The sequence below is a fragment of the Phoca vitulina genome, unplaced genomic scaffold, assembly GCF_004348235.1.
Source record: "Phoca vitulina isolate PV1807 unplaced genomic scaffold, GSC_HSeal_1.0 scaffold17, whole genome shotgun sequence".
In the NCBI taxonomy this organism is placed as follows: domain Eukaryota; kingdom Metazoa; phylum Chordata; class Mammalia; order Carnivora; family Phocidae; genus Phoca; species Phoca vitulina.
The window spans coordinates 28,996,258-29,022,694 of record NW_022589720.1 but is presented as its reverse complement, the minus strand read 5'-3'; the positions used below and the strand labels follow the sequence as shown (position 1 = coordinate 29,022,694).

Sequence of the window (26,437 nt, the reverse complement as noted above, 5' to 3'; positions counted from 1 at the left end):
AATATCTGCAAATCATATACAGAATAACAGTTTAATAACCAGAATATATAAAGAACTCCTATAATTCAACAACAGAAAGACAAACCAATTTAAAAATGGTTACAGGACTTCGTTATTTCTCCAAAGAATATATGCAAATGGCCAATAAACACATCAAAAGATGCTCAACATCATTAGATATTAGGGAAATGAAAATAAAAAACAATGAGATACCACTTCATACCTACTAGATGACTACAATAAAAACATAAGAAAATGGAAAATAACTAATGGGAAGAATGTAAAAAAACTGGAATCCTCATACATTGCTGATAAGAATGTAAAATGGTGCAACCACTGTGTAACAGTTTGGCAATTCCTCAAAAAAGAAAGTTAAACATAAAATTACCATATGACCTATAAATTCCACTCCTAGGTATATACTCAAAAGAATTAAAAACAAAGACTCAAAAACATACTTGTACACTAATGTTCATTGCACTCACAGTACTCAAAAGGTGAAAACAATCTAGGAGCGCCTGAGTGGCTTAGTCGTTAAGCGTCTGCCTTCGGCTCAGGTCATGATCTTGGGGTCCTGGGATCGAGCCCCGCATCGGGCTCCCTGCTTCGCAGGAAGCCTGCTTCTCTCTCTCCCACTCCCCTTGTTTGTGTTCCCCCTCTCCCTGTGTCTCTCTCTGTCAAATAAATAAAATCTTTAAAAAAAAAAAAATGAAAACAATCCAAATGTTCATCAACAAATGGATAAACAAACTGTGGTATACACATACACTGGAATCCTATTCAGCCATTTAAAGGAATGAAGTTCTGATAAAACACGAACCTTGAAAACATCTTACAAAGTGAAAGAAGCCAGACACAAAAGTTACGATTTAGAAATACGAAGGTAAATAAAAGATGAAAAAAAATCTGAAATAATTTTCTCTGGGAAGCAAGAATTAACAGGGGAAAATGAAGCTTTATAATGTTTGATTTTGTAATGTGTATAAATTACTTCAATAAAAATTTAAAATATCAGTGGTTGCTAGGAGTTAGGAAGAGGCAGGAATGAATAGGTAGAGCCCAGAGGATGTTTAGGGCACTGAAACTACTCTGACTGATACTATGGCTACATGTCATTACTTATCTGTCCAAACCCACAGAATGTACAACATCAAAGAGTGAACCGTCACGTAAACTACGGATTCTAAGTGATGATGACATGTCAGCACAGGTTCATCAATTCTAACAAATGTACCACTCTGGTGGAGGATGTTGATGATGATAAGGGAGTCTATGAATGTAGGAGGGCAGGGGGTATATGGAAAAAAACCTCTGTACCTTCTGCTCAATTTTGCTATGAGCCTAAAACTGATCTAAAAAATAAAGTCTATTAAATAAAATTTTTCAAAAATCAAAAATAAAGGGGCTGGGAAAATTGATTATCCACATGAAGGAAAAATAGAACTGGATGACAACTTAAAAGCAATTCGACATTGATTAAAGACCTAAATATGAAACACGAAACTTGAAAACTTTAGGAAAAAAACATAGGAAGCTGGGGCGCCTGGGTGACTCAGTTGGTTAAGCATCTGCCATGGGCTCGGGTCAAGATCTGGGATCAAGCCCTAGGTTGAGCTCCCTGCTCAGCAGGGAGTCTGCTTCTCTCTCTGCCCCTCCCCCCTGCTCATGCGGGCACACACTCTCTCAAATAAATAAAATCATTTTTTAAAGATTTTGTATTTATTCATTTGAGAGAGAGCACCCACAAGCGAGAGCATGATTGGGCGGGGGAGAGGCAGAGGGAGAGGGAGAAGCAGACTCCCTGCTGATCAGGGTGCCCGATGCGGGGTTCGATCCCAGGACCCCAAGATCTTGACCTAAGCCAAAGGCAGATGCTTACCCGACTGAACCACCCAGGTGCCCCAATAAATAAAATCTTAAAAAAAAAAAAAAATAGGAAGTTATTTTATGATTTCAGTGTAAGGACTCATTTCTTAAAACACAAAAACACCACAGGGGTGCCTGGGTGGCTCAGTCCATTGGGCACTGGACTCTTGGTTTCCACTCGGGTGGTGATCTCAGGGTCATGGAATCAGCCCTGCACCAAGCTCCAAGTTCAGCGAGGGGTCTGCTTCTCTCCCTTCCCCTCTGCTCCTCCCCCAGTGCACGCTCTCTCTTTCTCAAATAAATAAATCTTAAAAAAAAAAAACACAGAAACACCACAAAAGAAGATTAGTAAACTATAACACATTAAAATTTGAAACTTCTATTTAAAAACCACCATTGAAAAATAAAAATTAATAATAATAAACATCAAGCAACTCAGTAGAAACTCTTGCAGACCATACAGTTCTTATTGTATCTTCAGAAGAAAAAATATATTAAAAAAAAAACTTTTAAAATGTTGCACAACTACACTGGTAACCAGCAAAATGCAAATCAACACCATAAAGGTATCACTTCACAACAATCAGACTGGCAAAAATACAAATGTGTAACAATAATGGGTGTGGGCAAGGATGTGGAGCAACAGGAACTTTTGCACTCTGCTGGTGGTACTGTAAATGGATATAAATGCTTTAGAAAATAACTGAGCCAAATCTGGTAAAGATAAATATGTATTTAACTCAAAGACCTACCAAGTCTACTATTAGATACATGCTCTAAAGAAACTTTTGTACAGCAGACAGTCTCTGCGTCACTGCCCTGACTACCGCTCCCTTGTGGTGTATTCAATAAGCTTCTATGAAAGGAAAGGAGGGAGGAAGAAAGAGGAACTTTTGTACATATAAAACAGAGGACGATGGGGCGCCTGGGTGGCTCAGTCCGTTAAGCATCCGACTCTTGATTTCGGCTCAGGTCATGATCTCGGGGTGGTGAGATGGAGACCCACATTGGGCTTCATGCTCAGCGCAGACTCTGCTTGAGATTCTCTCTCTCCCTCTGCTCCTCACCACTCCCCTCGCGCACCCCCACCAGCTCACACACACACAAACACACACACTCTCTCTCTCTCTCTCAATTAAATAAATAAGGTCTTTAAAAAAAAATAACAGAGGATGGCTACAAGGCAGTCACTAAAAACATATTTTATAATAATATAGAAAAACAGCAACCTAAATTGACTAGAAATTGGAAAAAATATTTCTAAAAGGAAAACCAAATGGCATCAAATATGAATGAACTATAGCCTCATTTGTCAACATGAATATCTCAAAAATATCTTGTTGTGGGGTGTCTGGGTGGCTTAGTTGGTTAAGTGTCCAACTCTTGATTTCAGCTCAGGTCATGATCTCAGGGTCATGAGATCGAGCCCTGTATCGGGCTCCATGCATGGAGGCTGCTTAGGATCCTCTCTCTCCCTCTTCCTCTGCCTCTCCTCTCTGCCCCCCTAAAAAAATCTTTTGAATAAAAAAAATTTTTTTTGAAAAAACACACTCATGACAGCATTAACAGCATCAATATAAAATAAGAAATCATATAAAACATCATATTGTGGGGCGCCTGGGTGGCTCAGTCGTTAAGCGTCTGCCTTCAGCTCAGGTCATGATCCCAGGGTCCTGGGATCGAGCCCCGCATTGGGCTCCCTGCTCAGCGGGAAACCTGCTTCTCCCTCTCCCACTCCTCCTGCTTGTGTTCCCTCTCTCGCTGTGTCTCTCTGTCAAATAAATAAATAAAATCTTTAAAAAAAAAAAAATCATATTGTTTAGGAATACTTATATCTAATAAAACTATTAAAAAGAGGAAGGAAGGATAAACAAAGTGGAGAAGAGAGAAATACGAGCAGAGAGAGAGGACTTCAAACACACTCGTAAAGCTCTACACTATGGGTATTGACTTCATTGTTCTCTTTAAGTGCAGGATATCTAAAGTTTCATATGTATGACATACTTCATAGCAAAAACTTTTTGTTTAATTAAGGGGAAAAACATCCCTGACCTTACGGTGTCAATAATCTTATACAAGAACACATAACAAAAACAGTACATGATAGTATATAATATGCTAAGTGCTATACTAGACATATAAGGGGAAAGATCTTAAAATATGCAAAAATATATTATATATGTCTTAGGGATATAGAAATGCGTTATAATGTTATAAAGAGAGACGTAAAAAATATTTTAAGTTTAGAAGATTGGTTACCTCTGCCAAGAAGGGAGGGAGATGCAATAGAAGGCAGTTCTAAGAAGTGTTCACTATAAAAGTTTACTTCTTAAGTTGTCTAGTGAGTACAGTTCTTTATTATCTTTTTGATAGTCTTAAATACTTCATAATAATCTCATTTAAAATTTTAAAGTAATTTTTATTAATCTAGAAAAAAGAAAGTAGCATAATAATCTATTTGAGGAAAAATAATTGCCTAAGAAATAGATCTTAAAAACATTAAAATATGATCAAACACATGAAAAAATGTTTGTACAATGAAAAACAAGTTTTTTAAAAAGCTAGAGAACGAGAAAATATATCAAATCTAACAAGTTTATCAATATACATAGAAAGTATGAGGTCCAAATTCAAGTGGAGAAAGAAATAATCACATTTTATTTTTTAAAAAGACATCAAAATCACAAGAAAAAAATGTATAGCCTTAAGGCAAAGAAGTAATCAGATTTTATTTTTTTAAAAGACATCCAAATCACATGAAAAAATGTATAGCCTTAAGGCAATTAAAATTATGCAAAAATTACAAAACTTCAAGATGCCTCAATGAAGGAAAAAGTTAACAGTTTTCTCCTGCCTATATTTTTTACTGTTATTTTTTTTCCTAATATAAGAAAGCCACTGGCAAAAGGGCCTTTAAAAGTCCTTAAATAGGGATGCCTGGGTGGCTCAGTCAGTTAAGCGTCTGCCTTCCGCTCAGGTCATAATCCCAGGGTCCTGAAATCGAGCCCCGCATCAGGCTCCCTGCTCAGCAGGAAGCCTGCTTCTCCCTCTGCTGCTCCCCCAGTTTGTGCATGCTCTCTCCCTGTCTCTCCCTCTGACAATAAATAAAAACCTTAAAAATAATAAAAGAAAAAAAGAAAAAGATACCAGTTTCTTAGAACAAAATCAGTCTTTATCCTCTTTTTTTTTCTTTGCAAAACTACCAGTTTCAATTACCTAAGATTAAACACCTACATGGGAATGACAGTTTAACAGAATCTTTTTGAGAAAGTCAAGCACCTGGAAGATGACTTGGAGCAATCTCTGACTACATGTGAGCCCGATGATGTTGGTTCAATATCTTCATTTTGCCTTCTTAATTCTTTCTCTCTGTTCATTTCTTCCTCTTTTTCTCTTGCTTCTGAAAAGGTTTTTAAAAATTTCCAATAGTTAAGACTTCAAAATTTGTCAGGATTAATAAAGGCTAAAAATTAATACAGTCAAAGAGATGTAATTTAGAGTGGTACTAAAAGCAAAAACTTATCAACCTAAATACCCAAATTGGGAAAATAACTGAACTACTGTATATCAACATAAAATACAGCCAATAGGGACACCTGGGTGGCTCAGTCAGTGAGCATCTACCTTGGGCTCCAGCATGATCCCGGAGTCCTGGGATCCAGTTCCCAGTTGGGCTCCCTGCTCAGCAGGGAGTCTGCTTCTCCCTCTTCTTGCCGCTCCCCCTACTTGTGCTCTGTATCTCTCTCTCTGACAAATAAATAAAATCTTTTAAAAATTAATTAATTTAATTAAATACAGCCAATAAAAATAGTGATGGAAACTATACAAATCTGGGAAACTAACAACAGATATGCTAAGCTAAATGAGCATGTGAATAGTATATGAATGACACTGCACTATCTAAGGGGGCACCTGACTGGCTCAATCGCTGGAGCATGTGACACTTGACCTCAGGGTTGTGGGTTTGAGCCCCGCACTGGGTATAGAGATTACTTAAAAATAAAATCTTAAAAAATAAAAATTTAAAAAAATAAGAAGAGGGGCGCCTGGGTGGCTCAGTTAAGCGTCTGCCTTTGGCTCAGGTCATGATCCCAGTATGCTGGGGTCTAGCCCTGAGTCGGGCTCCCTGCTCAGCAGGGAGTCTGCTTCTCCCTCTCCCTGCCCCCTGCTTGTGCTCTCTCTTACTATCTCTCTGAAATAAATAAATAAAATCTTTAAAAAATAAATAATTAATTAATTAAAATAAAAAGATGTGGAAGGTGATAAGCAAAAAATAAAGTATCCAAAGGTAAGAGTTTAGGTAATTTCACTTTTTATTCTTAGTATTTTAAACTATAAAATCAGAATTTTATTCATTTCTGAATTTCCCCCACTGGATTTGTGGTAAGGGACTTCCCACAAAAATCATGGGAAAATTTCAGATTTCTAGAGTTATTTACCTTGGAAACACACACAAAAAAAATGATCCAAAGAAATCTGATCTTTTTCCTCTGATAATGTCACTCTACAACTGGGGGGCACACAGGAAGGAAATGAATTATATGAATAGTCTGGTTCTCAACTACCACCACCCTCACTAACCTGAGATAATTTTTAACATTTTTTCTTAATAATGAAAAAATAATACACCTAAAGTTAAACAGTATCAAAAGGCACTTATTAATTGGAATGTTGTACTCTTTAGGGTCTTTTGTTGATAGGATATGGAGGATAAGAAACAAGAAGATAACAAATATATGTTTGTAACTAGATAGCCTTTTACTTCAAACAGGGAAGATAAAACTCTACAGGAAGAGGTAAGGCAAACACTATAGCGCTAGCTCATGTTGATATTTTTTGTGCTCACCACTGGGCTAAGGTGGGTGGGTTAGATAATTCTGCACTCTGATGCTGAGGTTGAAAAAAATAAAAATAAGGAAGATAATGTCTAAATATAAGAGTGGGCCTGCATGGCTCCTACCCTCATCCTGCTTCTCCAGTCAATCCCTCCATACTCTCCAGGGTGGGAGGGGAGAGGCTAGGGGTGAAACCACACTTGGACAGTTGATCCTGGGCTCTGGTCTTGGGGCACTTCTCACCTTAATCAGTAAACAATACCTAGGTGTACATTATTAGCCTCCTATCCGGCAGCCGTTCCTTCCTTTTTCCCTTGCTAAGAAAACCCACAATTTTCTCCAGATAAGAGGGAGGAGGTGCTTCAGCAGAGGCTGGGCCCCTCCCTGCCCAGAGGGGTAAAGCTTGATTCCAAATCAACTATATTGCTCTTACCAGTGGCCGTTTTTTAGAACTGATGTTCCACACTACTACCAGCCAATAAGATATGAGAAGTCAGCTGGAGGAACATTTGAGAAAGGTTTTCTTACTTCTAAAAATATATATATACAAAGCAGTATCCTTTCAGCCTGTGGATGTGGTCATCCGCATGTAACAAAATTTCATCTACAATTTCCAGTCATGAGGGCAGTCGGCTTAAAATAAGCCAATACCCTGAAACTGGCAAAGCAGAAAAAGGGGGGAAAAAACTTAACATTCTTCATGTCAGGACTCAGAAGGTGGAAGAGCCCCATTCCAGAGTTGTTTTCACGTGTAACACTAAATTTTTCTTATTTGAGCCATTTTCAATTAGATCTTCTAGGACTTCTTTGCAAGTAACCACCTTATAATAACAACCTTAATTTAACAAATATAATAGCAGCTAACACTTACATGGAGCTTACTATGTATCAGGTACTGTTTTAAGCACTGCCTATAAATTAGCTCCTTTAATCATCACAACAACCTCTGAAGTAGGTACTATTTTTTTTTAGCTTGTGGTATAATTGACAAAATTGTAAAATATTTAAAGTGCACAATGTGATGATTTAATATACATCTACATTACAAGAAGATTCTCCCCATGGAGTCAATGAACAGATCTATCACCCCACATATTCACCCTTTTTTAAGTGAAAACATTTAAGTTCTACTGTCTTAGCAAATTTCAATTATACAATACAGTTGATGTAGGCACTATTATTTTCACTCCACATTTGAGAAATCTATGCCATAGAAAAGTTAAGTAACAAAGCTATGAAGTCCCCAAGCAGTGAACTGAGGCTCTACAACTTGATCTTTCCAAGATGTGACCAGACTTTCTTAGAGACAAAATTACCCAGTGAGCACCACCTACCTTATATAATAGTTTGCCTGCCTTTCTCTCCAAAGCCCAGCCCTTTACTGCATGCTTGTAGCCAGACTATCTGGAAACTGAGCTGCTTACCTGTCCAACTAGAGTTCCTCACCAGAGGATAAATACTCCAAACTACTTGTACCTAGTAAAGCATCTAATTTTTTTTAAAGATTTTATTTATTTATTTGTCAGAGAGAGAGAGAAAGCATGCGAGCACAAGCAGGGGGAGTGGCAGGCAGAGGGAGAAGCAGGCTCCCTGCTGAGCAAGGAGCCCACTGCTAGACTCGATCCCAGGACCCTGGGATCATGACCTGAGCAGAAGGCAGAGGCTTAACAGACTGAGCCACCCAGGCATCCCCAAGCATCTGATTTTTTTAATTTAAAATTTAAAAAAAATTTTTTAAACACTAGCCAGGATTTTCTAATCAGAGAGTTTTCTGCCATCACCTGTTGCTTCATTAAAGCAAGGGATAAAGATAAAAAGTGGGATTAAGACATTTTAGAGGGGAAAAAAGTATCTTCCTCATTGCTAAGTGAGGACAAAAACCAAAACCAAACAGAATTCAGTAGTCTGTAACTCCCTGCAAAGGGTATCGTTTCATGCATTTTCATCAAATGTGGAACCAAGCACACTATAAGCACTGTAAAAATGCTCTGTTATCTTCCCTTAACCAAAGTGAATTAACCTACTATCCCACACCTAATTTTATTCTTCCAAGCACCTAATTTTATTGTTCTCTACTTTCAAACAGTTACCAATTTTTGGATAGCCATTTCTGCAAAAGCTCCTCCATATGTATGCAATTTTTGTCTAGGTAACAGCAAACTATCCAAAACTACCATCTCCCATCTGGGCTCATTCACACAAATTGCAGACTCAAAGGAATGTAATTTGGCACATGAAATCTCAGAGCCAATCATTATAGCAATCACTTAACTTAAAGGAAGAAATGAGACTCAAGATAAAATGTAAAGGAAATAAAATTACTGTAAATATAAGCTAGAATAAATGTTTTCTAATCATGATATTCTTTTTACCCATGGGACTTAAATCTTGCTAAATCTTTTTGTTACTCTAACTTAAAACAATTCACTAGCCTACCAATTTCATGTAAATCTACATTTAATTCTAAATATTTAATGCCAAAATACTAGGAAATTAAAAAATAAGAACATTTTAACTACATTAATTACATTTCTCCATTAAATATTTAGGGATGTAACTATTATGTACTAAGCTCTACTAGGCACTGTAAGTATAAGATGAAAACAAGGTTCTTATCCTCAATACGTGAACAATATTAGGATAAAATTTATAGTATTTTTTAAAGTGTTATGGAAACAAAGGCAGGGAACAATTATTATGTCCAGACAGGTTTTCAAAAAATTCCTAGAAAAAGTAAAATATGTGTGAGGGCTTAAAGGATGAGATAGGATTTAACCAGGTAGGAAGACCATTTCAGGTGTACACACACACACACACACACACACACACACACTTCTTTAAGCTTTTCTAATTTCTAAAATCTCTGGGACAGTTTTTCTTTTCAGGATCACTAAATCATCCATTGAAATCATATTCAAATCCTATCTTAACTGTTTTTTCAAAGATATTGTTTCCTGTCCTACCACAGAGAAGGTTCATAAAGCACAGGCATACCACCTGGGTGGCTCAGTCAGTTAAGCCTCTGTCTTTGGCTCAGGTCAGGATCTCGGGGTCCTGGGATTGAGCCCTCTGGTGCCACCATCCCCCCTCCACGGGCTCCCTGCTCACCATCCCCCCTCCACGGGCTCCCTGCTCTGCTTCTCCCACTCTCTCTGCTCCCCCCGTCCCCCATGAACGCACTCGCTGGTGCTCTAATAATTTTTAATAAATAAAACACATGCACACCCAAAATAAGCATTTGAATAAATTTTTCTTCCACATTTATCTCCTCATAGTATTATAGCTCTAAAAAAGGACCTAAGTCTTACATATGCCCTAGACATAATTATTAGACCTTTCGGAAAAATAAAACATATAGAGGTGCCTGGGTGGCTCTGTGGGTTAAGCGTCCGCCTTCAGCTCAGGTCATGATCCCGGGGTTCTAGAATCGAGTCCTGTTTCAGGCTCCCTGCTCAGCGGAGAGCCTGAGTCTCCCTCTGCCCCTCCCAACCCTCCTGCTCGCTGGTGCTCTCTCAAATAAATAAATAAATAAATAAATAAATAAATAAAATCTTTAAAAAAAAAGAAAAAGAAAACACTTAAAAAAAAACAAACCAATTGTACCATTATTATTTCCTGACATTTAACAGAATGCATACTTTATTGAGGTTTTATAGTAATTCATCCTTTCTATGAGAGCATTTACCAACCAAAACAGTTCATATACATATACACAGACAAACTTTCTATTAAAAGGGACTGGTGGGGGGTGGGGAGGAACCATAAGAATTATTTTCCTCAAGTCTAATGTCAATGCCAATCTCTAATCCAATCATGAGATAAATAATGCCCATATCGCAATTTTTGAACTTTCAAGAAAAATAAGTGAAACTTTGGATTCATGTATTTAGATCAGGGGTAAAAACAGCAGTCCAAGTCCGAGGATATAATACTAAATCAACAAAGTTCAACACAATTCATCCACAAACATCACAGGAGAACTTGGTCTTGAGATGATTTTTCAAATTTTAAAAATCTAGTAACTGTTCGCTGTAATTCCCCTTAGGTGCTAAATGCATACATGCTTTACTAAGAAAAACTGTAAGAGTTTAAAGTGATATTTTTAAAGTACTTTACTGTTTAAAAGGTACTATGCCCAACATCTTAATCCCTTTAAGAAACTTCTAAGGGATTCCTTATTATCACTTCCACCTAAGAGATGAGGAAATTAAGGATCTGATATTTGAAAATCCACCCAACGTTATCTCTAGTAGGATGTGCAGCTGACCCTCAAACCTAGGTCCTCCAACTCCAAATCCGAAGCTCTATACAATGGATGGGTCCATTTTAAAACATTCTCCAAAGAAGCAGAATTTATTTTTTAAAAGGCAGTATTAGAGTTCTAAATTCAATCTTCTCAAGTATATATCGAGGACTTATCTTTCAAGGCATGGTACAGGGAACTATAAAACTTACTTAGGTGAACAGAAAATCTCTGTTCCAAGTGTTTTGTTATCACAAGCTGAAAGACGTAAATACAAGAGAGCTATACTCTAATAGCATAAGCATTCACTAAAATGCTTAATTTAAAAATTAAGTGGTTAGGGGCGCCTGGGTGGCTCAGTCGTTAAGCGGCTGCCTTGAGCTCAGATCATGATCCCAGGGTCCTGGGATCGAGCCCCACATCGGGCTCCCTGGTCCGCGGGAAGCCTGCTTCTCTCTCTCCCACTCCCCCTGCTTGTGTTCCCTCTCTCACTGTGTCCCTGTCAAATAAATAAATTTAAAAAAAAATAAAAATTAAGTGGTTAAAGCATTTGTAAATATGCCTCAAGTAGTAGCGTGTCTTTGTATCTTGTCTGATGATATTAAATTATTTATTATTTTTAAGTGTGGTAGAAGTATTTCAGTTAAGTTTTTAAAAGGTTCAGTATCTCGGGGCGCCTGGGTGGCTCAGTCGTTAAGCGTCTGCCTTCGGCTCAGGTCATGATCCCAGGGTCCTGGGATCGAGTCCCACATCGGGCTCCCTGCTCGGCAGGAAGCCTGCTTCTCCCTCTCCCACTCCCCCTGCTTGTGTTCCTGCTCTCGCTATCTCTCTCTCTGTCAAATAAATAAATAAAATCTTTAAAAATAAATAAATAAATAAAAAATAAAAGGTTCAGTATCTCTTAAAGACATACTAAAATATTTATGGGTGAAATAATGTGTCTCAGATTTATATCAAAATAATCTGAGAGGGGAAGAAAATGGAAATAACACCAGCTGTGAACTGTTATAGTACTTAAATCTGTGTGACAGGAGTTCATTACTATACTTTTGTATGTTTGAAATGTGTTATTAATGACAGTTCTTTTTATTTTTTTTTTATTTTTTTTTAAAGATTCTATTTATTTATTTGAGAGAGAGAATGAGATGGAGAGAGCATGAGATGGGGGAGGGTCAGAGGGAGAAACAGACTCCCTGCCGAGCATGGAGCCCGATGCGGGACTCGATCCCGGCACTCCGGGATCATGACCTGAGCCGAAGGCAGTCGCTTAACCAACTGAGCCACCCAGGCGCCCGATGACAGTTCTTTTTAAAAAACAGTATGTGGGCTTCTCGCCACAAAAAACCTTATTCTTCCGAAGACCAAAAAATTTCACATCAAGCTCACTTTCCAAATTACTGCTATATAATTTATCATTTTAAAACCAAAAAGGACAATCGCCAGAACAACATTCACTTAAATTTTTCCAGAAGTCCAGTCTGATTTCTAGCCCCTTTTGCACTATCAAGATACATCTATCCTTTTGCTGTAAGAATGATCTGAGTCACATCCGAAGAAAGCAGTAGAGGGGCGCCTGGGTGGCTCAGTCATTAAGCATCTGCCTTCAGCTCAGGTCATGATCCCGGGGTCCTGGGATTGAGCCCCGCATCGGGCTCCCTGCTCAGCGGGAAGCCTGCTTCTCCCTCTCCCTGCTGCTCCCCCTGCTTGTGTGCTCTCTGTCAAATGATTAAATAAATCTTTAAAAAAGACAAAAAACAGAGCAGTAGAGGAGTCCGTCTACTTGGAAGACCCTAAGGTGGTACCCAGAATTGCCAACCACCTGGTATCACACCAGACAGTCTGGAAATTAAGGCCTTCATTAAATGTCTGATACAACTCATGAATGCAGGGGCTCAAGAGCAGCCACATTCACTGTCTGTCTCAACTGTCTATACTGTCTGAGTCAACAGTCAGCGGTGCACACAGCTCTGAGAGCCACCTCTCGCCCAGCCTTACAAATACTGGTTCCGCTGTAAGCAGGAAAAGAAAAAAATGAAATGAAAATCAGATAAAGGTGGAAGGAGAGGTAACAAAGAAACTGCTATTCTGATTCTTATAAATTAATTTAGAATCCCTCTTTGTTCATAGTACACACTTCAAAAAGATTTTAGCATTCAGACTTTCTTATCCTACTTAGATGCAACTTTTACCATGCTAAAAAAAAATAATAACCTCTGCTTGCAAAGGAACCAGCACATTTGGTCTTTTAACAACTTTGAGGGGCGCCTGGGTGGCTCAGTCGCTAAGCGTCTGCCTTCGGCTCGGGTCATGATCCCGGGGTCCTGGGATCGAGCCCCACATCGGGCGCCCTGCTCAGTGGGAAGCCTGCTTCTCCCTCTCCCACTCCCCCTGCTTGTGTTCCCTCTCTCTCTGTCGCTCTCTGTCAAATAAATAAATAAAATCTTAAAAAAAAAAAAAACAACTTTGCATTTTTTTTCAGTCTTATAACTGTCAATGTACTTGTGTAAGGTGTATACAGTATTTAAACCAATAAAAGAGCCATAACTGCTTACCCAGTGTTTTCCGACTTCTTTCCACAGCTGTTCTTCGTGTTTGTTCAAACATTGCTTCCAAATCAAATGTTCGAGCTTTTTTTCCTAAACAGAAATAAGTAGCAGACTGTGATCTTCTTGCACTAAGCTGGCCAAATTTTAGGTACTCAATAAACACTTATTAAATGTTTGATAACCATTTAGTCTGTTTAATTTATAGCCTGGCTACAAGAAAAATACCTAGGAAGAAAGAGTTTACTTCCCAGGGAATTTTTAATGACAGTCTCATCATTGACCAGCCAACTTTCCCATCCTCCTCTAATTCACCTGGACTCTACCCCTTAAATCTACAACACTGGTCATAGGCAGAATGGAGAATGTTCATACCCTAATCTCTGGAACCCGGGAATATGTTAAATTACAGGGCAAAAGGGGCTTTGTAGATCTAATTAAGGTTATGGACTTTAAAACAGATTATCCTGGTTGGCCCAATCTAATCACAGAAGCCCTTACAAGCAAAGATGAAGAACAGATACAGCTGAAGTCAGAGAGATGTGAAGTGTGAGAAGGACTGGAAACACTAGTTCATTTTCAGATGATGGCAGTAAGATGACAAGAATGCAAGGACCTTAAGAAGCTCCCACCTCCCACCTCCCACCCAGCAAATAAGGAAACAGAGGCCTCAGCCCTAAAACTACAAGAAACCAAATTCTGGCAACGTGAATGAGCTTGGAAGCAATATTATATTTGTTTTCATTGCTTTTTTTTTAAATAATAATGTCTACTCCATGTTAGTAAGAATATGGTAAAAATGTCATTCTTACATAATACTGACTTTGCTATAAAATGAAACAACCTTTCTTTTTTTTTTTTTTTTAAAGATTTTATTTATTTATTGGACAGAGAGAGACACAGCGAGAGAGGGAAGACAAGCAGAAGGAGTGGGAGAGGGAGAAGCAGGCTCCCCGCGGAGCAGGAAGCCCGATGTGGGACTTGATCCCAGGACCCTGGGATCATGACCTGAGCCGAAGGCAGTCGCTTAACCGACTGAGCCACCCAGGCGCTCTGAAACAACCTTTCTGAAGGGCATTATGACAAAATGTATCAATTAGTTTTAAAAGATATATACCCAGGAGCACCTGGGTGGCTCAGTCCATTAAGTGTAAGACTTTTTTGGGGGGGGGGGGTAAAGATTGTTTGTTTGTATGTATGTATGTATGTATGTATTTATTTATTTATTTATTTATTTATTTATTTGACAGAATGAGATAGAGAGCGAGCATGAGACGGGGAGGGTCAGAGGAGAAGCAGACTCCCTGCTGAGCAGGGAGCCAGATGCCGGACTTGATCCTGGACTCCAGGATCATGACCTGAGCCGGAGGCAGTCACCCAACCAACTGAGCCACCCAGGTGCCCCTAAGCGTAAGACTCTTGATCTCAGCATCATGAGTTCAAGCCCTGGGTTGGGCTCCACGCTGGTTGTGGAGCCTACTTAAAAAATAAATTTAAAAAAAATTAAAAAATAAAAAAAGATATATACCCAATGTTTTGGTTACTTTTTAATATTTATATTTTTATTATAGTCCCTTCTTTAGAAATTTCCCCTATGGAAATACACATAAAATTCCTTTTACCAAAAAAAAATAAGAGTTATTTATAAAGATATTCTTTTTAGTATTACTAATAAAAGTTAGAATTAGAAACTATGTAGGCCAAAATTATGACACTTCTATTAAATGTACTATTCAGCCATTAAAAATGTTTTGGAAGAGCACGTTGTAACAGGGAAAATCCTCAAAGTATTAAGAATTAAAGTATATAATTAAGAATATAAAATTGTACATACATATGATGTTAACTTTCTTGATAAATATACAACAGAAAAGAATAGAAAACAAACTTCTAAGTCTTGATTTCTAGGTCATGCAATTACTAAGGATTTTACTTTCTTCCTTCTCATTTTTTGTGTTCTTCAGATCTTCTGCTATTAATATGTGTTACTTTTGAAATTAGGGAGGAAACTATTTTAAAGAACTGAAACAAAAGTAAATACTATAGGGACGCCTGGGTGGCTCAGTCGGTTAAGCGTCTGCCTTCACCGCAGGTCATAATCCCACGGTCCTGGAATGGAGCCCTTCATCGGGCTCCTTGCTCAGCAGGGAGCCTGCTTCTTCCTCTGCCTGCCGCTCCGCCTGCTTGGGCGCGCTCTCTCTCTGACAATAAATAAAATCTTAAAAAAAAAAAAAACCCACAAAAGTAAATACTATAGTAATACATAATTATATAGTATTTTTGTAAACATGACCACCTAGGAGTAAAAATGTGGCAGAAGACATTACCATAATAAATGGATATATGAACACCAACAAGAGACCTGGACACATTAGCCTGATATTTGTTCTATCCAAGACCAGGGAAATGGGAAGACAATTTACACTTGTTTCTTACAAGCAGTAATGTTTTCAACAGATGACTACATCTCTGTTTGAAATGTCCTTCTTTATCTCATAACAAGACTCTACAGAGAGACTGAAGTGACAATTCCGGGGAAGAAAGGCTTGAATCAAAAAGGATTTAATAACCGTTATAATATCACTTAATGGCCCACTTGATGCCAGAAAAGCCATCTCATTACAGACCACAGTCAATGGTTAGCTCTCAGTCTCAGGACACAAAAAGACAACTCCCTCCACTAACCAACACCGTCCACAGCATAGGTCACAAAGCTATCTTTCCCACAAGGCTTCCCATACGTGTCACCTGAACTGGTCCCAACAGACAAGCAAGAATTCGAAAACGGATGGGAAAGAGGCTACCGAGAAAGTTGCAAGGCATACACTAGAGCCAAAATAACTAGGGCTTGGCACAGCGGAGGGTGCGGAACAGAGGTGACAGCTGGGCCTCCTCTCTCAACCTGCGGTTCTTAAAACCTCTGCAAAAAGAGATGAGGCTAGGCGTTAAGACAGTCACTCACCGAACCCCGTGAAGCCCATGGTAGCCGCCAGCTGCGGATCCGGTCCCGATGCGTCTGAGCCTGTCACTGGGGCAAGAGGAGGAGGAGAAGGTCTCGTTAGTGCGGCGACCTCGGCGTCCCCCGGCCCTTCCCGCCCTGCCTGGCATCGCCCCACGGAACCCACCTTCACTGGGCCCCGGGCGCTCCATGGCCAGCCGCCCGCCGCAAAACCAGCCACAGCCACAGCACAAACAGCGGCTAAGGACTCGCGGCAAAACCAGCAGGGAGTATCACCTTGGAGGGACTGCGCCGCCGCCAAGGCCAAGAGCGTCGCCTTCCGCGAGGGGATGGCGGTCCGCCGAGCTGCGCCGCCCTAGCGGGCTGGCGGGGCATAAGCGCCGCAGAGATCACCTGCTAACTCAACCCACCGGCTGGGAACCTTATATAATTTGTGTCAACACCCTTTCTTTCTTTTTTTCTTTCTTTCTTCCTTCCTTCCTTCCTTTTTTTTCTTTCTTTCCTTTCCTTCCTTCTTTTTTTAAGATTTTATTTATTTATTTGACAGAGACAGGAACACAAGCAGGGGGAGTGGGAGAGGGTGAAGCAGGCCTCCCGCTAAGCAGGGAGCCCTATGTGGGGCTGGATCCCAGGACCCTGGGATCACGTTCTGAGCTGAAGGCAGAGGCTTAACCAATGAGCCACCCAGGCATCCCTCCTTCCCTTCTCTTCCTTTCCCTTCCTTCCCTTCCTTCCTTCTTTATTTTCTAGATTTTATTCAATGACTATACATGATTGGTATAATAAGCATTTAGAAAAAAAAAGAAAGAATAAGTACACAGGTCCTACAAGGAACAAGTAAACCCGTGGAAGCCCTCAGGCAATGTTTCTCAATCTCAGTTGCATATTAGTTATCACCTGGGGAGGTATTTTGTTTTGTTTTGAAGTACAGTTGACACAATGCTACATTAGTTTCAGACATTCAACATAGTGATTCAACAAGTCTATATATTTTGCCCACAAGTGTAGCTACTATCTATCACCATACAACACTATTACAGTACCCTTGACTGGATTCCCTATCCTGTACCTTTTATCCCCATGACCTATTCATTCCATAACTGGAAGCCTGTGTCTCCCTCTCCCTTTCCCCCATTTTGCCCATCCTCCTCCCTCTGGCAACCGTCAGTTTGTTCTCCGTATTTATGGGTCTGTTTCTTCCTTTTGATTGTGTCTGTTTCTTAGATTCTACATATCAGTAAAATCATATGATGTTTGTCTTTCCTTGTCTGACTTATTTCACTTAGCATAAGGCTCTCTAGGTCCATCCATGTTGTCGCAAATGTCAAGATCTCATACTTTTTTTGTTAACACCCTTTATTTTTAAGGCGCATTTACTGCCAAGGTGACACGATCCTCACAGAATTCTGAAGAAAAGCCAACAAACCTCCTTTCTTTGCATTTTGTCCTTTTCTATGAGGAAACCCTCACAGTTCTCCACCCTTTGAGTATATTTTAAGGAAAAAAAAATAGTATTTACTACATGACTGAAAAGTACACAGAAGCCAAAAAGACCTGAGTAGCTAAGAGTTGGCAAAAAAAAAAAAAAAAAAAAATTCTCTATGGGCACCTGGGTGGCTCATTTGGTTAAATCTCAGCTCAGGTCTTGATCTCAGGGTCATGAGTTCAAGCCCTGTGTTGGGCTCCATGCTGGGTGTGGAGCCTACTTTTTAAAAAATGCTGTAGGGGCACCTGGGTGTCTCAGTTGGTTAAGTGTCTGCCTTCAGCTCAGGTCATGATCTCAGGTCCTGGGCCCAACCCCACGTTGGGCTCCCTGCCCAGCAGGCAGTCTGCTTCTCCCTCTCCCTTTGCCACTGCCCCTCCCCCTGCTTGTGTGCTCTCTCTCTCTCTCTCTTTCTCTCTCTCTCTCAAATAAATAAAATCTTTTAAAAAATAAAAATAAAAATAAATACTCTAAAGCTATTCTTAGCCCAAGCCTCCCTCTGGCTATGAGTCATGATTGCTTATAGAGTTTCCCAGCTGACAGCAAGGGTTCCCAAAGCACTTTATTAATATATTTATTATATTTTTACTTCATATTTGGCTCTAATTTCTTTACAATACAACTCCTTACCTGTGCTACAAACTAATGGTGTATTATTTATCTTTATATTTCTGAATTCTAGCAAAACCGTATATAGTCCTAATAAATGTTGCATAATAAAATTTATTTTCATAGAGTTACTCGTTAGCCTGACTACTACACCTTAGTCTACTATCTCAAATTATGCTTTAGCTATACAACCTAAATGATAATTATCAAGTCTAATATCACTTCCATTGTTCTTAAAATAAAATGCAAAATTATTCACATGGCCCCAAAGCCTTTCCAACCTCATCATTTTCTATTTTCTACTACACCAGTCTTCTTTCAGCTCAATAAGCAGCCTCAGAGAACATCATGTCCTGAAAACTAACTCTTCACCAATCCCCATGCCCTTCATTGAATCCTACTCATTCTTCAGAACTCACTTTATTTTTTTTAAGATTTTATTTGACAGAGAGAGAGACAGGGAGAGAGGGAACACAAGCAGGGGGAGTGGGAGAGGGAGAAGCAGGCTTCCCACTGAGCAGGAGCCCAATGCGGGGCTCAATCCCAGCACCCTGGGATCATGACCTGAGCCAAAAGCAGACACTTAACGACTGAGCCACCCAGGCACCCCTCAGAACTCACTTTAAACTTCAGTGCTCTGGGGCGCCTGGGTGGCTCAGTTGGTTAAGCGACTGCCTTCGGCTCAGGTCATGATCCTGGAGTCCCGGGATCGAGTCCCGCATCGGGCTCTCTGCTTGGCAGGGAGTCTGCTTCTCCCTCTGACCCTCCTCCTCTCATGCTCTCTCTCTCTCTCATTCTCTCTCTCAAATAAATAAATAAAATCTTAAAAAAAATAAAATAAAATAAAATAAACTTCAGTGCTCTTCTAAGCATTTACAGGCCTTTATACACCTCCAACTGTATTAGGCCCCTCTAACTATCACATAAGCTAGTACTCTTCCTTCATAGCACAATGCCTAGGTGGACACATAGTATTTATTAAATGAATGAAAAAAATGAACGAATAAGAAAAAGAAAGTAGCTATGAAGACAAAAACAACTACTCTTATATGCAGAATGTTCTATAGCTTGGGACAACAAAGTTTGTGGTTTTATCCTAAGAGATAACTCAACCTCAAAAGTCAAAAGCCAATGTGAACTCCAATCAATAACGCCAGTTCTTTGTGCCTTCCACAAAATAAGTTGTTATTAATGCCGCTGTCTCTTTTCTGAATACAAATAAGCAGGCCTTAGGTAGTAAAGTAGAACTTTATGTATACAGCTCATTAGGAAAACCATCGCCCGAACTTATACCTAGCTATTTCAGCTCCTTGGTAGTCAAGGATTTATAGGTGAGAACTTGAGATAATATATACATTTTTTTCCTTTTATTAAGACCTTAATTTTTTAGAGCAGTTTAAGGTTCACACAAAAAAAATCAAAGGGACGTTACAGAGATTTCCCATGTATCACCTTGCCCTTACACTGCACTTACCTGATGCATATCTTCCCCCATTATCAATATCCCCCACCAGAATGGTACACTTTTTACAACTGATGAACCTACATTAACACATCATGATCACCCACAGTCCATAGTTTACATAGGGTTCATTCATGGTGTTATACATTGTATGGCTTATGACAAATGTATAATGACATGTATCCATCATTATGGTATCATCATTATGGTATGCTTATCCTCTCACTCCCCTCAACCCTTACCAACCACTGGTGTTTTTACTGTCTCCATAATTTTGCCTTTTCTGGAATGACATATAGTTGGAATCGTACAGAATGTAGCCTTTTTCAGATTGCCTTCTCTCACTTGGTAATATATATTTAAGTTTCCTCCATGTCTTTTCATGACTTAATAGCTCATTTCTTTTTGCACTGTTTAATATTCCATCGTTTAGATGTACTACAGTTTACTTACCCTGCTTCACTTACTGAAGGATGTCTTGGTTGCCTCTAAGTTTTGGCAATTATGAATAAAGCTGCTATGAAAATCATGTGCAGCTTTTGTGGGGACATAGTTTTCAATTCCTTTGGGTAAATATCAAGGAGCATGAGTTCTGGATAATATAGTAAGAATATGTTTGGTTTTGTAAGAAACTGCCAAATGGGCTTTTTTTTTCTTTCTTTCTTTTAAAGATTTTATTTATTTATTTGACAGAGAGACACAGCGAGAGAGGGAACACAAGCAGGGGGGAGTGGGAGAGGGAGAAGCAGGACACTGGGATCATGACCTGAGCCGAAGGCAGATGCTGAAAGACTGAGTCACCCGGGCGCCCCTGCCAAACGGTCTTTTAAAGGGACTGTACCGTTTTACATTTTCACTTGCAATGAATGAGAGTTCCTTTTCTTCCACATCCTCACCGGCATTTGGTACTGTCAGTGTTCCAGATTTTGGCCCTTCGGATAGGTATGTAGTGGTATCTTATTGCTTTAATTTGCATTTCCCTGATGACATATGATGTGGAGTGTCTTTTTACATGCTTAATTGCTATCTGTGTATCTTCTTTGGTGAGGTGTCTGTGAAGGTCTTTAACCCATTTTTTAATCAGATTGTTTCTTATTTTGAATTCTTAAGAATTCTTTGTATATTTTGGATTATACAAAGTCCTTTATCAGATGTCTTTTGCAAATATTTTCTCCCAGTCCGTGGTTTGTCTTCTCATTCTCTTGACATTATCTTTTGCAGAGCAGTTTTTAATTTTAATGGACAGTTTACCATTATTTCTGTCATAGATCATGCTTCTGGTGTTGTATCTAAGAAGTCATTGCTTTATCTAAAGTCATCTAAATTTTCTCCTATGTTTTCTTCTAGGAGTTTTATAGTTTTGTGTTTTACATTTAGGTCAGTTGTCGAGTTAATTTTTGTGACAGTTCTGTGTCTAGATTCATTTTTTTGCATGTGGATGTCTAGTAGTTCTGGCACCATTTGTTGAGAAGGTTCCATTGTATATATATAAAATGTTAAACTACAAAGTGCTGGAGAAAATAAACAAAGAAAAATGAAGATATATATCATCAACCAATAGGAGTAGATAATAATGATGATTACAGAAAAATCACAAGACGTATTTGCTTTTGATAAAAAAGAGAGACGATGTAATTGCAATAGTGGAGACCTACATTAAACTATTTTTTTCTGCTTTTTGTCTGTATGAAACGTCTTTTTTTTTAATTATTTTTTTCTTTTTTAAAGTAGGCTCCGCATCCAATGTGGGGCTTGAACTCATGACCCTGAGATCAAGAGTTGCATGTTCTACCAACTGAGCCAGGCAGGGGCCCTATGTGAAACATCTTCATAATAAAATGTTAAGTATGCCAGAAAAACTTTGATTTTCTTGGAGCAAACAAAGTAAAATTATTTGTGAATTAAATATTTGAGAGGCAGGATAGCATAGCATTAAACAAATGAGTTCCAGAACTAGAATGTCTGGGTTCAAATCATGATTCTGATAATGTGCTTAGTCTCTATGTGCTTCAAATTCTTCATCTGTTAAGTGGATAAAATAACAATAGCACCTATCACCTCATAGATTTTTCTGGTGATTGAATGAGTTAATTCTCATAAAGCAATTAGAATAGTGCCCAGCATGTATTACACACCCAATAAATATTGGCCATTATTAAGTGCCAGATGCTATTGAGAGTAGTAAAGACATAGGGCATAGTCTCTGCTCTCATGGAATTTCTGTTCTAATGAGGATATTTTTAAAAACCCTAAATACTTAATAGAGCTAGATAGTCTACTTAAATAGGGAGCTACTTGAGCAGTAGTTCTCAAAGTATATTCTGTGGATTCCTGTAAAGCTGTTCATGAGATCAAAATTATTTTCATAATAATACTAAGACATTTGCTTTTTCACTCTATTGGTGTTTGCACTGATGATGCAGAAGCAATAGTGGGTAAAAGTGCTGGTGCCTCAGCATAAATCAAGGCAGCTACAAGCAAATTGTCGTAGTAGTCCTCGTATTCCTCAAGGTTACATACTCACTTTAAACAAAAATGAATGAAATGTGTTTGTCACTTCAAGGAAAACAACTCACTGTACTTGTTACCAATGAAAATTTGAGCTTTTAAGATAAAATTAGAATCCTGAAAAACTTACCAAGATTGTATCAAGATTGTATCAACAACCATAAGCTTGACAACTTCCTAATACTTAAAAGATTTTTCTGTTAAGATAGGTAGTAATATTAACACGATCATTTTTTTCTTTTTTTTTTTTAAGATTTTATTTATTTATTTGACAGAGAGAGACACAGCGAGAGAGGGAACACAAGCAGGGGGAGTGGGAGAGGGAGAAGCAGGCTTCCAGCAGAGCAGGGAGCCCGATGTGTGGCTTGATCCCAGGACCCTGGGATCATGACCTGAGCCAAAGGCAGCCGCTTAACGACTGAGCCACCCAGGCGCCCCAACACGATCATTTTTTTTTTCTATTGGTTAATGAAATATGTCAACATTTGGAAGTTCTGTATAACTTAGACAGCCAATATTTCCCAAATGACCGACACATAATGTTACAGAATCATGCATAGATAGAAGGTCCAAAATATAAGATAGACGAGTGGTTTTTAATTTAACAAAGTTCAAAAAAAATTCACTGATGGTTTCAAATTCCACATCATAACTAACTTTTAAGAAACTATACCACTTAGGGTGGGGCACCTGGGTGGCTCAGTGGGTTAAGCGGCTGCCTTCTGCTCAGGTCATGATCCCCGGTTCCTGCTCAGCGGGGGGCCTGCTTCCCCCTCTTCCTCTGCCCTCTCCCAATCGTGTGCTCTCATTCTCTCTCTCTCAAATAAATAATAAGTTTTAAAATTTTTTAAAAAGAAAAGAAACTATACCACTTGGGATGCCTGGATGGCTCAGTTGGTTGAATGGCCAACTCTTGGTTTCAACTCAGGTCTTGATCTCAGGGTCATGAGTTCAAGCATTGTGTCGGGCTCCACTCTGGGTGTGGAGCCCACTTAAAAAAAAAAAAAAAAACTATACCACTTGTCAAGTTTTGGTAATCTATCAGAGAATGACATTCACAACTATCTGAAAAGGTTATTAAAATACTTCTCCCTTTCCCATTACATAACTGTGTGAGGCCCGCTTTTCTTTATATACTTCAAGTAAACAACAGATCACAACATAATGACGACAAATGCAGATATGAAAATCTAGCTATCTTATCTGTCTTATTAAGCCAGACATTTAAGAGACTTAGAAAAAATGTAAAATAATGCATTCTTCTAATATTTAATTTTAGAAACTGTGGTTTTTCATAAAATACGTATCATTTAAATTAAAATGGATTAGGCTTATTCTTTTATTTTTTTAAGGTTTTATTTATTTATTCGTCAGAGAGAGAGAACACAAGCAGGCGGAGCAGCAGAGGGAGAGGCAGAAACAGGCTCCCAGATGAGTGGGGAGCCCGATGCGGGGCTCAATCCCAGGACCCTGGGATCATGACATGAGCTGAAGGCAGTCGCTTAAGGACCAAGCCACCCAGGCACCCCAAGACTTATTCTTTTAAATGACTTTTTAAATTTCTTGTTTTTAAGAGATATTAGCAATTATTAATCAATACACCCCACACAAAACAAAAACTCTTTGTAATCCTTAATAATTGTTAAGAGTCTCAAGAGGTCCTGAGATCAAAAAGTTTTAGAATCAGGCGCCTGGGTGGCTCAGTTGGTTAAGCAACTGCCTTCGGCTCAGGTCATGATCCTCGAGTCCCAAGATCGAGTCCCGCATCGGGCTCCCTGCTCAGCGGGGAGTCTGCTTCTCCCTCTGACCCTTCCCCCTCTCATGTGCTCTCTCTCTCTCTCTCTCTCAAATAAATAAATAAAATCTTTAAAAAAAAAAAGTTTTAGAATCACTGTTTAGGGAAGACTTCAGCACACTTTTCCTGTAAGGGGCTAGATGGTAAATATTTTAGGCTTTGAGGCCCTGTCATCTGTGTAGCAAATACTCAACTGAGCAGTTGTAGCTGGAAAGCAACCATAGGCAATATACAACTGAACAGAAGTCCTTGGACTTAGGCCCCTGGGAATATTGTTGCAGTGCAGGAATATTAGACCGGTATTGCCAGATGATCCAATTTGTTGAATTGAAAACTCTCAATCATATGTTTTATCTTAAAGTAAAAACAAACACTGTGCCAAACCATCAGTTTTCAATCTGTGGTCTACCAAGTAAAAGAAAGTTGATGGCTGGAGAACCATCTGCCTGTTTATCCACCAACAATACAAATCTAATTTTTCCTGATATATTTACCACAAAGTCTTAAATTATACTGATAGATCTGTTAACATCCCAGAAATTTTAATATTCAGAAATTTAGTCAACCCCTTATTTGAGGGAGTAAAAAATAATTCAAGTAGCAAAAGACCATAGTTTAGCAAAGACCGTAGTTCTGTATCCTGGGCACAGGGGCACAAGAGCACCTGGCTCAAGGGGTCCCAAACAAACAAGGTTCAGCCACTCGCCACTAAAAAATCCAAAGGCAGAGAAACAAGTGGTGATGAAACAAAAGGAATTTACTTGAGGCCAACACTGGGAAGACAGCAGACTAGTATCTCAAAGGCTGTCTCCAAACTGCTAAAAATACTCCTAGGTTTATATAAGGAAAATGTGGGACAAAGGTCAGTAGATACAGGCAAGTGGGCAGTAAAGGTCAGGTCCATCATTATCTTGGGGGTCAACTACAGGCAGGGTTTGCTGGCTCAGGGCAGTCCTAATTGTTTGAGGGGGTACTTTCTGTTCCCATCACAGGATGCTTTGCCAGCAGGATCTTTGGCCTGAGTTAAGAGATAAGCTGGCACCCCGATGTTTACAGCAGCAATGTCCGCAATAGTCAAATATGGAAACAGCCAAGATGTCCATCGACAGATGAATGGATAAAGAAGATGAAGATGTGGGGGCGCCTGGGTGGCTCAGTTGGTTGAGCGACTGCCTTCGGCTCAGGTCATGATCCTGGAGTCCCGGGATCGAGTCCCACATCGGGCTCCCTGCTCAACAGCGAGTCTGCTTCTCCCTCTGACCCTCCCCCCTCTCATGAGCTCTCTCTCTCTCAAATAAATAAATAAAATCTTAAAAAAAAAAAAAAAAGAAGATGAAGATGTGGTACACACACACACACACACACACACACACATATATATACATGATGGAATATTATGCAGCCATCAAAAGGAATGAAATCTTGCCATTTGCAACGACGTGGATGGAACTGGAGGGTATTATGCTAAGCGAAATAAGTCAATCAGAGAGGGGCGCCTGGGTGGCTCAGTCGTTAAGCGTCTGCCTTCGGCTCAGGTCATGATCCCAGGGTCCTGGGATCGAGCCCTGCATCGGGCTCCCTGCCCCGCGGGAAGCCTGCTTCTCCCTCTCCCACTCCCTCTGCTTGTGTTTCCTCTCTTGCTGTGTCTCTGTCAAATAAATAAATCTTTAAAAAAAAAAAAAAAAAGTCAATCAGAGAAAGACATGTATCATATGATCTCACTGATATGAGGAATTCTTAATCTCAGGAAACAAACTGAGGGTTGCTGGAGTGGTAGGGGGTGGGAGGGATGGGGTGGCTGGGTGATAGACACTGGGGAGGGTATGTGCTATGGTGAGCGCTGTGAATTGTGTAAGACTGATGAATCACAGATCTGTACCTCTGAAACAAATAATACATTATATGTTAAAAAAAGGAAGAAGATAGTAGGAAGGGAAAAATGAAGTGGGAGAATTGGAGGGAGAGACAAACCATGAGAGACTATGGACTCTGAGAAACAAATTGAGGGTTCTAGAGGGGAGGGAGTGGGGGGATGGGTTAGCCTGGTGATGGGTATTAAAGATGGTATGTATTGAATGGAGCACTGGGTGTTATATGCAAACAATGAATCATGGAACATTACATCAAAAACTAA

At 39.4% G+C, this 26,437-nt stretch overlaps 1 protein-coding gene across 1 annotated transcript in view; it reads right to left on the bottom strand.

The window, feature by feature from the left end:
- WDR70 (WD repeat domain 70) overlaps positions 1-16,755 on the bottom strand; it is a 353,255-nt gene extending 336,500 nt beyond the window's left edge. Inside the window, exons 1-4 of the mRNA XM_032415162.1 lie at positions 16,613-16,755; positions 16,450-16,515; positions 13,497-13,580; positions 5,146-5,266 (exon numbers count right to left, since the gene is read on the bottom strand). Of these exons, the coding sequence (XP_032271053.1) occupies positions 5,146-5,266; positions 13,497-13,580; positions 16,450-16,515; positions 16,613-16,637 (296 nt within the window). The 5' untranslated portion in view covers positions 16,638-16,755. The remainder of the gene's footprint in view (positions 1-5,145; positions 5,267-13,496; positions 13,581-16,449; positions 16,516-16,612) is intronic.
- Positions 16,756-26,437: the final 9,682 nt, after the last annotated feature.